This window comes from Plasmodium reichenowi, chromosome 7 (assembly GCF_001601855.1).
Source record: "Plasmodium reichenowi strain SY57 chromosome 7, whole genome shotgun sequence".
Taxonomy (NCBI): domain Eukaryota; phylum Apicomplexa; class Aconoidasida; order Haemosporida; family Plasmodiidae; genus Plasmodium; species Plasmodium reichenowi.
Window position 1 is genome coordinate 108,183 of NC_033652.1, and position 15,000 is coordinate 123,182.

Sequence of the window (15,000 nt, forward strand, 5' to 3'; positions counted from 1 at the left end):
TTTTTTTATATGGATATAATGTTTATAATATATATAAATGAATTCTATAAAAAAATTGTATGTTCACACAACATATATTTATATTATTACGAAATAACATATATTTATTTTCCTATTTGAATAATTATTTTTAATATAAGGACATTTTCGTTTTTTTTTTTTCTTTTTTTTTGTTTTTTTTTCTCTCTTTTCTAAATAAATATATTTATATATAATTCATTGCGAATTATATATGGCATAGTTTTAAATAAAGTGTGTTATTTTAAAACCATTTATAAAATATATATAAACAAGTACATATTTAAAAAAACGACTCTTAAATATATTACAGATGGTATTCAGATAAAATAAATATTATAAACATATCTATATACAGATAAATGTGTACTTAAATCTATTATATTTGATTTAATTGATCATAAAAAGGGATATATATTATTATGTACATATGTATAATATAAGATATTCAAAAAATATTATACATATATATATATATATAATATATATATGATGTGTGTTTGTGTTTGTGTTTGTGTTTGTGCTTTTTCTTTTTTTTTTTTTTTTTTATCTTTATTTCTTTTTTTGTTAAATGAATAATTATAATAATTATATATTTAAAACCACTTTATGCTTTTATATTCATAGAGGAAATAAAATATATCATTTTTGTAACCCGACTAAATGCACTTTTTATAAAAATAAAAAAAAAATATATATATATATAAATATGATATAATATATATATATATAATAAAGTACTATTTCAAAAATTTTTTATTCTTTATTATTTTTAAAAAAAACAAAAATAAAAATAATAATAAAATAAAATTACCATTTAAGAAAAATATAAAATATATGTTTATATAAAATCCTAGTCCTAAAAATATCCGTTTTGTGCATACAAACATATAATATATATATATATGTATATATATATATTTTAAATTGAATATATCTTAACTATGATAATATATAAAAATAATATATAACACAATTATATAAAAATTCCACATAAAACATTTTAACATATTTGTTTGTTTATTTATTTATTTATTTTTTCTTTTCTTTGGAATACCAATTTTTTAGATTTAGAATAATTTGACTATATGTTTATATTTCGGTCTTTTATTTATTTATTTATTTATTTATTTATTTATTTATTTATTATGTTTTATCTTTTTTTATTTTATTTTTTCCTCTCTTAAAAAAATAAATACATATATATTGCCACTCAATAAAATATTTATTTTATTTGGAAACACAAGAGTAAAATAAAATAAAATAAATTTACATGCTGAAGCATCATTTCTTAAAAAACATTTTCTTTTTTTCTCATATATATATATATAGTATTTATTTATATATGATGAAATTTTTTTTTTTCTTTTTACGTTTCATGTTTAAACATTGCATAAAAGAATAAAAAGAACAAATTAATAAAATATAAAAAATAAAATACACATATATATATATATATATATTATTTATTTTATATGTTTATATTTATATCTTAAAAAACATATCACGATCAATTCTCTAATTGGTTATATATGTTGGTAAATATATTTTATATTATCTATTTTTTAAAATATATTAAAATCTAAAAAAAAAAAAAAAATACATATATGTAAATCTTTTTATTCATACTATACCTTTACCACACATACATATATATATATATATAAATTTATATATTTATATATTTATGTTTTATATTACATTTAGATACTTACTCTCTTGAACTTAATTATTATATATATATTTTTTATTTATTTAAGAATCCCCCTTTTTTTTTTTTTTTTAATTCAGAAGTTTTAGTACCCTTCCTTTGTTTTATATTAAAAAAAAGATATGGAGAAGAATAAATACGATATAGAGGTTGCAGAAAACAATCGTTTTCTTTTTAACAAACAAAGAGATTGGTCTAGAATAACTTTTACCTTTTTAGTTTTTGTGTTAGGAATAAAAACAGTTTTGTGTATATTATTATATATGTATAATAATATATTATTATTTGTCGTGTTTTTAATATTATGTGTGGTTTCTCTTTATGGTCTTATAGTTAATACAATTAAATCTCTCGTATTATATATATTAATATTAAGCTTAGTATTAACAAGTATTAGCCTGTGTTTTTATAATATTATATATATAGAATATATATCTAAAGTTTTTGAGCATGCGTTTCTTTCGACAGTATTATATTCTACGTTCCCTTTACTCGTAATGGAATTATTTGTAAGTATAACATATACATGTTTAAAAAAAAAAAAAAAAGGATATATAGAAAAGCAACTAAAGGAATTAAAAATTGCTATAGATAATACAAATGAAGAAAAGGACAAAAAAAATGAAGGAAAACTTTTATCATTACAAATCGATTTAGAAAAGAATCAGCTAAACACATGTAATAAAGAATACAAATATTATTTAACTCATTATAAAAATAAAAAATATATATGCATAGAAAAAAAAACAGACTATTCTAGTGATGATGAAATATATGCAAAATATATACAAGACAAAAGTAGCAACAATAACTATGAAGGATATGATAAATCAAAATTAATTAACACAAGTAATATTAATATGTTAAATGTAAAAACAAATAAAAAGAACGTAAATCATTCCATGTCATCAAACAGTATGCAACAAGATTTGAGTTTTATACACTCCAGTATAAACAAATATGAAAAAAAAAAAGAAAAAGAAAATAAAAATTATGACCAGAATAAAAAAAGCAGCAATAGTAATGACAAAAGTTATAACATGATTCAAAATGATCATAGAAAAAACAACCAGAACAAAGAAATTGTTGACAATAACAACAAAAGGAATGATAATAATAATAATAATAATAATAATAATAATAATAATAATAATAATAATTATAATAATAATAATAATAATGAGCTTACACAAGTATATTATAACAATCCAAACCTTCATCAGAACAATTATCATGTCAGCAAGAACAAAATGAATACCACAGAATTACAAGATGATAATTTATTTAATAAAACAAATCCATTATCATCAGATAATACAGCCTCATTTATATTAAATAGTAATAATATGAATAAATCTATTAATAAAGATACTTATGTTAATATGTACGAAAAGGAAGAAAAACCTCTCATGGTCATAAAACAAAAAGAAGAAAATCTTAAGAAAAATAATGTCCTGAACACATCCTTATCCAGTAATAATGAAGAAAATTGTATTATTGAAAACTTTATAGAAAAAAATATAAATGTTCAAAGGAAAGACAACATCAAAAAGGATACTAAAAATAATCAAGCCAATGAAATTATGGAAAATAATTTTACGCTTAATAATTTGTACACAAATATTATTACCATGCCCCTACAAAAAGAAAATCAAAATAAAACAGAAGAAAAAATAAAAATAGAAAATTACAAAATTGGTCTCACGTATGATATAACCAAACAAGAACAAATAAATAATTATGTTACAAATCTAAATGAAGAAATTCAACAGGAGAAGAAGGAAGAAAATCAAATCGAAGATTTGAACATAAAAAAAAATATACAACACGGTAATGATTTTATCACCCATACAAATAATAACTTAAATATTAATGAAGATACAAAAAAAATGCAAAAGGATATATTTTCAGTTTTTTTAAAAAATAAACAAGATCAACAAATAATGGATATCAAAAGTAAAAATGATAACATGGAAATTAAGAAGGATAGCATCAAAAGTAAAGATGATAACATGGAAATTAAGAAGGATGACATCAAAAGTAAAGATGATAACATGGAAATTAAGAAGGATAGCATCAAAAGTAAAGATGATAACATGGAAATTAAGAAGGATGACGTCAAAAGTAAAGGTGATAACATGGAAATTAAAAAGGATAGCATCAAAAGTAAAAATGATAGCATCAAAAGTAAAAATGATAACATCAAAAGTAAGAATGATACCATCAAAAGTAAAAATGATACCATCAAAAGTAAGAATGATACCATCAAAAGTAAGAATGATACCATCAAAAGTAAAAATGATAACATGGATAATATGAAAAATCAGATCAACATAAAAACCGAACAAGCAAAAGATAATATTAATAAGAATAATTTTTTGGTAACATCAAAAGAGAAGGAACATAATATAGATACATCCTTGAATAAACATCATGTTTTTGATAAAATAAATAATTGTCATAATTTTAATACTACCAATTTATTAAATAGTAAAACATTCATAGAAAAGGATATATTTCAAAATAATAATATATTTAATGAAGAAAAAAATATAAAAGAAAAGGATATACAAACTATGAAAAAAAGTCAAGATAAAGAAATTAATAATGAACATACTAATTCAAATATATTTACAAACCCTTTACAAGAAGCAACAAAATATTTGGAAGAAAAAAATAAAAAAATGGAGTATTCTCAAAAATTTCCATTCTTTCTAAATTTTACAAATAATGTAACATCTAATAGAGATAACAAAGAACAACAAAATAAAAATTACAACAACAATAATAATGATAATAATGATAATAATAATAATAATAATAACAAAAGTAATACATATGACCATTTAACTAGTTCACCTTCAACAAAAAATATTTTCTTTTCAAATAATACATTCTTAAATATCAAAGAACACAAAGATGATATTTATAAAGAACAAAAACAACAAAATAATAAAAACACAAAAAAAATAAAAACATTTAATTCTGAACCATATTGGAAAAGACTAGACAAAAAAGATATTGAAGAATTCAAACATTCTGTTAATAAAAGCTATATGGAAAATATATCTATTGATGAAGTTCATCAAAAAAATGAACAGAAAGAAAAAAATATATTGTCTAATTCAATTATTTCAAATAATTTTACAACATTTCTAAATATGAAAAAAAGTGAATATGATCACACAGAAAAAATTTACGAAAAAAATCAAGATAATTTACAAGTCGATAAAACAAATCTTGTAGAACAGGAAAATAAAAATATACCTATAAGGGTAAATATAAATAATAATAATAATAATAATGAAGATAATTATAATGAACACAACGATAATAATATACAAGATCCTCTTAATGGGGGTACCTCTCAAAAGGATAATATTATCAAAGATAATAATATGAATAATATACACAATAATAATAATAATAATAATATGAATAATATACACAATAATAATAATAATAATAATTATAATAATGGTGATAATGTGAAAAATATAAATCATATTAAATCTGCAAATAAGGATAATTTAACAAAGGACTCTTTTAAAGATAACCTTAATATAGATAAAGCAACAGAAAAAAAACATACTAATGGAAATGTAGTATCATCAAATAATAAAGCTAATGTATCCATTGAAGTAAATACAAATAATCAAAATATATATGAAACTAACTCAAACACTATTTTTAAACAGAGAAAATATTTCTTTGAAAATCTAAGAAAAGAAAAATCTTCAAACAATATAATTACAAAATATGATGACAAAAAAAAACATAATAATAATAATATTAATAACAACGACAACAATAGTAATAATAGTACTACACAAGAGAAAGTACCTTCAAACTCTTCCTTCAATATTAAAAAAAATGAAAATTCTGATGTACAAAAGAAATATAGCTTAACCTCAAAAAATAATAATAATGAAGATGAACATATGAATAAAGAATATAATACGACAAACACATCGGACGGATTAAAAATCATGAAACATGTTGAGGATAATTTTTATATAAGTGATGATAGAATGATAAGTCCCTCCAAAAAAATAGAACATAACCATAACACAATTGGTAATAATAGTAATAATAATAATAATAATAATAATAATAATAATAATAATAATAAGGTATGTAGCAATAATGCTAATCATATAATTGAAGATAATAAATTGTTAAATGAAAACAAACAACACATAGGAAAAAAGGAACTCTTAAACAATAATTATGATCATAATATTAATGATAAAGTTAAAGATATTCATCAAAACAAGGATGCCTTTTCTAATAACAAGAGTATTATGGATAATATATCTAGTATAATTCCAAATGAAAAAACTTATAATTTAGAAAAAATTAAAAATACAGAATTGGTACAAATAAATAATGTAACATTAAATAACTTTAATTCAACAAGGAATTCAAATATTATAAATGACGGTGAAAATATATGTTTTAATGATTTTGTAAATAATAAAAAAATATGCTCTACTCAAACAAAAGATGAAAATTTGAACCATCTTAAAAATGTAACAAAGATGTTATATGAAAGTAGGAATGACCATTTATTTGAAAAACCAAAATTTAAAGTATTAAAGGAGGATGTTTTTATGACTAAGGAGGGAGATTTCATGAAAACGAATGTAAACAATATAGAAGAAAAAGAAAATGTTGATGTTAAAAATGACGAAAAAGAAAATGTTGGTGTAAAAAATGTTGATGTAAAAAATGACGAAAAAGAAAATGTTGGTGTAAAAAATGACGAAAAACAAAATGATGATGTAAAAAATGAGAAACGTCTCAAGTTATTAAATGATGGTGTAAAAAATGAGAAACGTCTCAAGTTATTAAATGATGATGTAAAAAATGAGAAACGTCCCAAGTCATTAAATGATGGTGTAAAAAATGAATGGAAAATACCACTATTTAGTAACAGCTTTAAGATGTCCTCCTTTGTCATAACTGAAAAAGAAGAAAATAAGAATGACGACAAATGTGTAGACGAAAAAAAAAACAATAATAAAGAGAATGAAACACACGATTTTAAAGAACATAAAGAACCACTTGAACAAGATATAAATGAGGATATTAATTTATTAAATAAAAAAAATGAACAGATAGAACAGATAGAAGAATTCCAAGATGTTATTGAACCTACCAATGCATATATAAAGCAAGATACTGAAATCATCGAACCATTCTATGAATATAAAAAACAAGAAACAGAAATTATAGAAGTAAATAAAGAAGAAGTAATACAAATAGAACTTACCAAAAGTAATGATATTAAGAAAGAAGGAAAAGATATATATTCTTCAAAAGATGAACAAAATAACAGTAAACAGGAAGAATTACAATATTATAGTAACAAAATTAATGGAGATATTAATATTGATAAACATATTTCTATAAATTCAGAAAATAAAATAAACGATCAATTTGAAAAAAATAGAAAAGATGATAAAGAACAAAATACAATAATAAAAGAACCACTGGAAGAATATAAAAATAATGAACATGAAAAAAATGATATAAAAGAATCTGCAAAAGTTCACAAACCAGATTTACACACGCTAGTCCTTAATAATGAGGTAGAAACACCAGAAATGTTAGGAAAATCACAAATACAGAATCAAGATATAAATACATTTCGAAATAACGAAATTAAAGTTTTAGAAAATGAAGTAAAGAACCAAGAGAATGTAGACAAAAATGAAGATAATGAAAAAAAACAAAATTTTGATACAACAGAAACAACTAATGTTCACCAGAATGAAACCAACAAGAATAAAAGCAACAAAAAAAATAACAGAAAAAAAAATAAAAAAAAATAAATGAAAAATGTATCGTTAAAGGGTATCTTAAGGATATAAATAAATACCTATATATCTATATATATATATATATATATATATATATATATATCTATATATATATATATATATATATTGTTTCAGAAATGTTTTCATTTGAGAAAAACATTAAAGTATATAATACACAATCAGTATAATCACCCCTATTATTTTATTTTATTTTTTTTTTTTTTATTCAATATTTACTTCATTTTGTTCTTTTAATGTGTACATATACACTTGTAATAACACACATTATTTTTTTTTTTTTTATAATATCCCATGTGATTTATTTTTTTATAATTTTTTCTATTTACTTGTAATTGTGTCAACAACATTTTGTATGTGTTCTCCTAAAATTGTCCAAACAAATAAATAATTAACATATATAAATATATATATATATATATATAATATTCCCTATATTTTTTAGTTATAATATATAACATATAAAAATATTTTAAAAGGTATATTGTAAATATATGTATATATCTATGTAACAATAATAAAATATTCAAAAACTTATCCTATCATTTAATAGATTTATTTATTTATTTATTTTTTTTTTTTCAACACAAATTATTCTTAATTATTCATTTTGGCTGTTTATTAAAAAGTCAATTTTTTTTTTTTTTTTTTTTTTTTGTTGCAAAAAGGAAAAAAGAATATTTTTATATAATACATATTTTATATATTTCACATTTAAAAATATATATATATATATATATATATATATATAATATTTCAATATATTAAATAAAAATACACATAATAATATAATATGTTTATAATATATATTTTCATATTATTATAATATTTGTATATTATATAATGATATATAAAAGTATACAAAAAAAAAATATGCCCTCCGCATAAAATGTAAATATTTATTTTATTTTATGTATAGTAATAAATATATTCAAGTATATTATGAATATAAAATATATTGTTTATATATATATATATATATTTTCCCTTATTTTTTCTAAATGATATTTAATTTGTTGGATAATATATATTATATATATATATATATATATAATTATTTAAAGATTTATTGCAATTATATGCATTTTATTTTATTATATTTTATTATATTATATTTTATTATATTTTTTATTTTAATTTTTTTTTTGGTTAATATGTGAAAGTACATATTATATTAAGATGATTAATCATGTTTGAAATATTGATATTAAAATATATAGTTATTATTTTAAATAAATAAATATAAATAAATAAATATATATATATATATATATATATATATATATATATATTTTAAAATAAAAGTAATATATATATATATATATATATATTAATAATATACATATTGATAAGCTATTTATTAATTATCGTTTATATTTCTAAGATATATACATATTTTTCTATTCTTTTAAAAGAGTTACATTATGGACTTAGAAAAGTTTGACATTCATATAAACCGTGTGGAATATAAGAATGAAAAAATTTATTATGTTATATTAGTTGAATATAATGAACTGAAATATGAGATAAATAAAAGATATAGCGAATTTGAAGAATTAAATTGTGAATTATTACATTTAGGTTTTTCAGCTTTACCAAATTTACCTAAAAAAAAATTAATGTCTTATAAGAATAATGAGTATATAAGTTATCGTAAGAGAATATTAAATAGTTATATCCAGAATTTATTTATGAGACCAGATATAAGATGTTGTGCAATATTTTTAAATTTCCTTTTATTTTATGATAAAATAAATTTATCTATAGATATTGTGAAAACCAAATTAATAAATAATATAGGTACACAAAAGTATTCATTAAGTGATTTATATATTAATGAAAAATATAATTTTCTTATTTGTGTTTATGAAGATAAAAGTAATTTAAGTAAACTAGGGAAATTATGGTCTATTATTGAACCAGACATGATAGGAGAAATTAAAGTTTTTTCTTATAATAATGATTTAACGTCAAGCTTTGTTGAAACCTATAAAGAACAAACTATATATAAAGCTAGGAATATTGTTTGTTCTGAAAAAAATAATCAAGCTATCATTTCAGGAGATGATGGGAAAATACATATATATAAAATTAATATAGAATCCTTTACATTAACATATATTAAAAATATTACTTGTCATCATGATACTATATTAAAAATGATGCAGTTTAATGATGATTTATTCTGTACATGTGGATATGATAATGCTTTTAGATTAATAAATTTAAATGATAAGTATAAAATATTAAGTGGGGGTAGATGTAATAAAAGATTAGATAAAGATAAAATTACCACATGTCATTTATTAGCATATAATAATATTATTATAGGTACAGATTCATCCTTATTCTTTGTTTATAATATGTCTACTAACCCACCCATATATATAGATACAAAAAAAATAAAAAACGGTATTAAAATTAATTGTTTTACAAATACGGATAAATATCTATTTGTTGGATACGAGAATGTTATTGCATGTTATAATTATCATTATCTTAATGAAACAAAAAGTTATAAAAATGTAGACAATATGGATAAAATAAAATATGATGACAACGTACAAAAAAATGTGCATACCAATATGAAGGCCAAAAGTTATGTTGACTCATACAATATATATGATAATAAATTCAAGGTCACAACTCCATATATTGATAATATAAATTCTGATAATTCTTTTTATGGTAATCCATCTAGTGGTACTTATTCATCATATAATCATTCACAAAATGGTAATAATTATGATATGCATAAAGATAATTATATAACTGAAGATACACAAATGTATAAAAAACATCAAAAAAATGACCAACATGACAAAAAAATATATTATAATATAAATAATGTACATAATGTACATAATATACATTATAACAATAACCCATCTTGTAATGATGATGAACAAAAAATTGTTATTACCAAAGTTATTGTTGATAATAATATATCCGCATTATACATACCACCATCACTCTACGATAATAATGTTCTATCATTATGCGTAAATAAAGAAAAAAAAATCCTTTATGCAGGATATGAAGATGCAATCATTTTATGGTCTATAACAAACGGTATAATCATCTCTTCTTTTCATGGACATACTAATGGTGTGCACTTTTTGAAATACCTGAACAAGTCAGAATTTTTATTATCCGGAGGTAATGGAGGAAATGTAAAAATATGGAAAAATGACATGGAACATCTTAAAATATGGAAACCTAAAAAAAATTATAAATTAAAAGATAATAATAAACATTCAAATTCTGGATTAAACAAAAATGAATTCTATTATAACAATCATATAAATACACAAAACAACTTCAATTTTAATGATAGCGATAATACAGATAAGGATGTCATCAATAGTGATCACAGTGATGCTATATCCATTGATAATTTAATAGAAGAAACAAATAAAAAACATGAATATGATGTTTATGATACTTCTAGTTATAAAAAAAATATTATTAATTATAAGGAAACACAAAAAGTTGATAGTTATAATGATGTAAAAACTAATATTTTTTATGATCACAAAAGTGAAAATAATTACATTATTAAGGATTATAAAACCGATGTAACCAATTTAGATGTATGTGTACTTACTAATAATATATCTAATAATGAAAAGGAAAATAAATTTAGTTATTATGAGGAAGGTGTTCAATTTGATGATAAACGTGCATATCCGTATTATGAGTCTAGTGCTTCGCTTGATATCAATAAGGGCAAAATCGTATATGATAATATGGGAAGAGATAACATAAGATATGATAATACAAAACAAAAAAAAAGTGTAATATATAATAATTCTAGTCAAGATAATATACCATATGATAACACCAAACAAAACAGTATGATATATAATAATGCTAGTCAAGATAATATACCATATGATTACACCAAACAAAACAGTATGATATATAATAATGCTAGTCAAGATAATATACCATATAATAACTCCTCTAGTGAAAATATTATATATGGAAATGTACCAAATTCTAACGTATGTAACGAAAAGACATCTTATTATTATGACAATACACAAGGTGCTAAATATACACATGGAACGTATTCTTATAAAAATAGTCTTAGTAGTATATATGAAAATTATTCATATGAAAGTAATATGGATAAATATTCATCATATCCCAAAGTTCCTACCGAAAATAATATATATATGAAAAAAGATACTCATGATATAAATTATAGTTATACTACTACAGATGATGTACCATATAATAATTACAAACTTGATAATGTGCATAATGTAAATATTAACGATATGAAGCATATTCACAATAATGATGTTAAAAATAATATTGTTTATGTGAGTGATGAAGAGGATGAAGATTTAATATCGGCATTTAGATAAAATACAGAACAAGAACATCCACGAATATATGTATATATTTATTTATTTATTTATATATTTTTAATTTTTTTTGTGAAAATATTAAAATATTTACCCCTTATCAATTTATCAATGATAATAACCCCTTGGATTTTTTGATTTCATTTTTTTTGTTTTGTTTTGTTTTTTTTTTTTTTTTTAACATAATGTTGTTTTTATCCTTGAGGATAATAAAAAATTGTATTTTAATATTTTTATACCATCAACATTTTTATGTAATGTGTTTTTTTACTAAATAGTATAATATATATATATATATATATATATATATATATATATATTTATGTGTTTATATATATTTAAAAATATTAACATGTTAATATGTTAAAATAGTAAATAAGCATGATGGAAATTTTTTGTATACTCAAAAAAACACCAAAAAAAAAATTTTACAAAAAAAATTATAAATATACTAAAAAATAAGAGTAAAGATTTACCAAAAAAAATGACAACAAAAAAAATCAATAATTAATACATATACATATATATATATATAAAGAGAAAAATATGACACTAAAATATATAAAACAAGAAAAAAAAAAAAATTTTGAATTTTTAAATAGGAAAATAATTAAATATCAATAAATATATATAAGTATATAATATATGTGTGTGTGTACATTTTTATGTAAAAGTATATATATAATATTAATTTAAAAAAAAATAAAATGTCATCATATATATATATATATATATATATATATATATATATATTTTACTTTTTTGTTATGTAAAAAATTTATTCTCCAGAATTTCCGAAACATTAGTGTACTGCTCATTTATTTCGAGAGATAAAGATTTCTTCAATATTTGTATCAAATAAATATTGTTAACATTAATTTTGAATTGCTTAAAATCAAATTTGATGTTTTCTATTTTTTCTAATTCGTTGAATTTGTTATCTAATAAATAACTATTTTTACTAAAGTATATATTATTATTTATTAAGTATATATCCATTAATTTAATAAAATAAGAACAATTAATATTATGAAATAAGAAGGAGAATGGAATAAGAATATTTTTATTTTTGGTAATAACAAAATGTTCCCATTTTCTTATACTAATTTCATCAAATAAATATGGGAAATTTTTAAAAAGTATTAAATATATAGTTACTCCTATACTATAGATATCTGTTCTTATACTATATATACCTTTTAAACAATATGGTGACATATATTCTTTAGTTCCTATTATTAAATCATTATATATAACTTTTTCTCCATCATTAATAAAAGTCTTTTCTGTATTTCCTGTACAAGCACATAAATTTCTACCTATAGAATTTATATACTTATAATTCAGTGACGTTGTTTTCTTATTATTCTTATTTCCTTTCATATAATTTTCAGAAAAGGGTATCATCTTCATCACATTATTTTTATCATTTTTGTTTTTATATGTCTTATTTGAATATATATTATTTATAATTAAATTATCCTTTTCAAAATTTGTGTCTTTTGGATATTCAGAAAGTTCATATTTCTTACCCATCATAGCATGGTAATTTTGTCCCCCCAATTTTTCACACACAACATTGTTATTATTATTATTATGATGATGGTGATGGTGATGGTGATGGTGATGATGATGATGATGCTTATTCATTATATAATAATCATTCTCATCTCTAATGTTATCATTCAGTCCTTTTATTTGTACTGTGTTCATATTTATAAATTTTTCCTCATAAAATTGCTCTTTCGTCAAACTTCTTAACAGGTTCATATGCTTATCTCGAATGTCATTAAGTTCATATAATTCATTCATATTATCTGTGCCACAGATTGGATATATTGTATTCATATTTTGCGTTCCACATGTATGATATCTTGTACTCGTTTCAGAATCGTTATACATATACACACTCATGTCAAAATCTACGATTACTAATGTTTCTAAATTCTTATCCTTAAACATTAAGTTATCTAATTTGATATCACGGTGAATAACATAATTAGAATGTAAAGCATATATTCCATTCAATAGCTGACATATAATACTCTTAGTTTTCTCAAAAGAAATATTTTCCTTAGACACATAATCTACTAAATCAATACCTTCACATAACTCCATAACAATAAAAAAATGTAATTTATTTTCTAATAAATCATATATTTTTACTACATTCTCATTATTAATCCTTTGTATAATTTTATATATATTAACATAAGTACTATAACTCATAATAGATAATTGCTTTTCTTTATTTACACATTTTATAGCAACATATCTATTCCTCTTTTTATCATAACATTTGTAAACAAAATTAAATGTATTGTCTTTTATTAATGTAATCATATCGTAATTATTTTTAATATCATCACAGTTTTTTAAATATTCTATGAATTGTTTTTCTCTCCTTAATAAGTGATTATAATGTACATTCTTATATTCATTATAATTACCATTCTTATCTTCATTATAATTACCATTATTATCTTCATCATAATGAACATCCTTATATTCATTATAATTACCATTATTATCTTCATCATAATGAACATCCTTATATTCATTATTATCTTTTGAAAAATCCACCAATTTCAGAAAATCCTTCATTATTTTATGCTTTTCCTTAAAATCTTCATTCATTTTACATACCTGATCTTCATCATGTCCTATTTTGTCTTTATCATCTACATATATAATATTAGTTAAATCATTCTTTATATTAATATCTTTCATCATATTATTGCTACTCCTTTTTTTTTTTGTATATTTCTCACAATGTACCCTAAACATTATTTCGGTCTTGCTATTTATAATACAATCCCTTTTTACATTAATATTCAAATGAGTTGTATTTATTCTTATTATATCCTTATTTTTATTATCCTCTTTATATCTTGATATCACATCACACCTTTCGGCACATGTTATATCTGTAAAGAACTCCCCTTTCCCTTTTTTTTCATCTCCCTCAACTTTTTTAATCAAACCAAGATTGGTTACATGATTATTCGTATTATTTATATGTGCACATAAATTTTTATTCCTATCTACACAA

At 20.1% G+C, this 15,000-nt stretch overlaps 3 protein-coding genes across 3 annotated transcripts in view; 2 read left to right on the forward strand and 1 right to left on the reverse strand.

Moving 5' to 3' along the window:
* Window positions 1–1,851: 1,851 nt before the first annotated feature.
* PRSY57_0702500 (putative membrane protein) lies at window positions 1,852–7,566 on the forward strand (the record flags this gene model as incomplete). Its single annotated transcript, XM_012906690.2, has 1 exon — window positions 1,852–7,566. One exon carries the CDS (start codon window positions 1,852–1,854, stop codon window positions 7,564–7,566), a length of 5,715 nt encoding a protein of 1,904 aa, XP_012762144.2.
* Window positions 7,567–8,996: 1,430 nt separating this feature from the next.
* On the forward strand, window positions 8,997–11,948 carry PRSY57_0702600 (phosphoinositide-binding protein, putative; the record flags this gene model as incomplete). Its single annotated transcript, XM_012906691.2, has 1 exon — window positions 8,997–11,948. The coding sequence occupies one exon, from the start codon at window positions 8,997–8,999 to the stop codon at window positions 11,946–11,948; it is 2,952 nt and encodes a 983-aa protein (XP_012762145.2).
* Window positions 11,949–12,713: 765 nt separating this feature from the next.
* The window catches only part of PRSY57_0702700 (serine/threonine protein kinase, putative), a gene marked incomplete at both ends in the record, with an annotated part of 4,728 nt that continues 2,441 nt past the window's right edge, over window positions 12,714–15,000 (reverse strand). Inside the window, one exon of the mRNA XM_020114643.1 lies at window positions 12,714–15,000. This exon is cut by the window's right edge and continues 2,441 nt beyond it. Within this exon, the coding sequence (XP_019970600.1) occupies window positions 12,714–15,000 (2,287 nt within the window).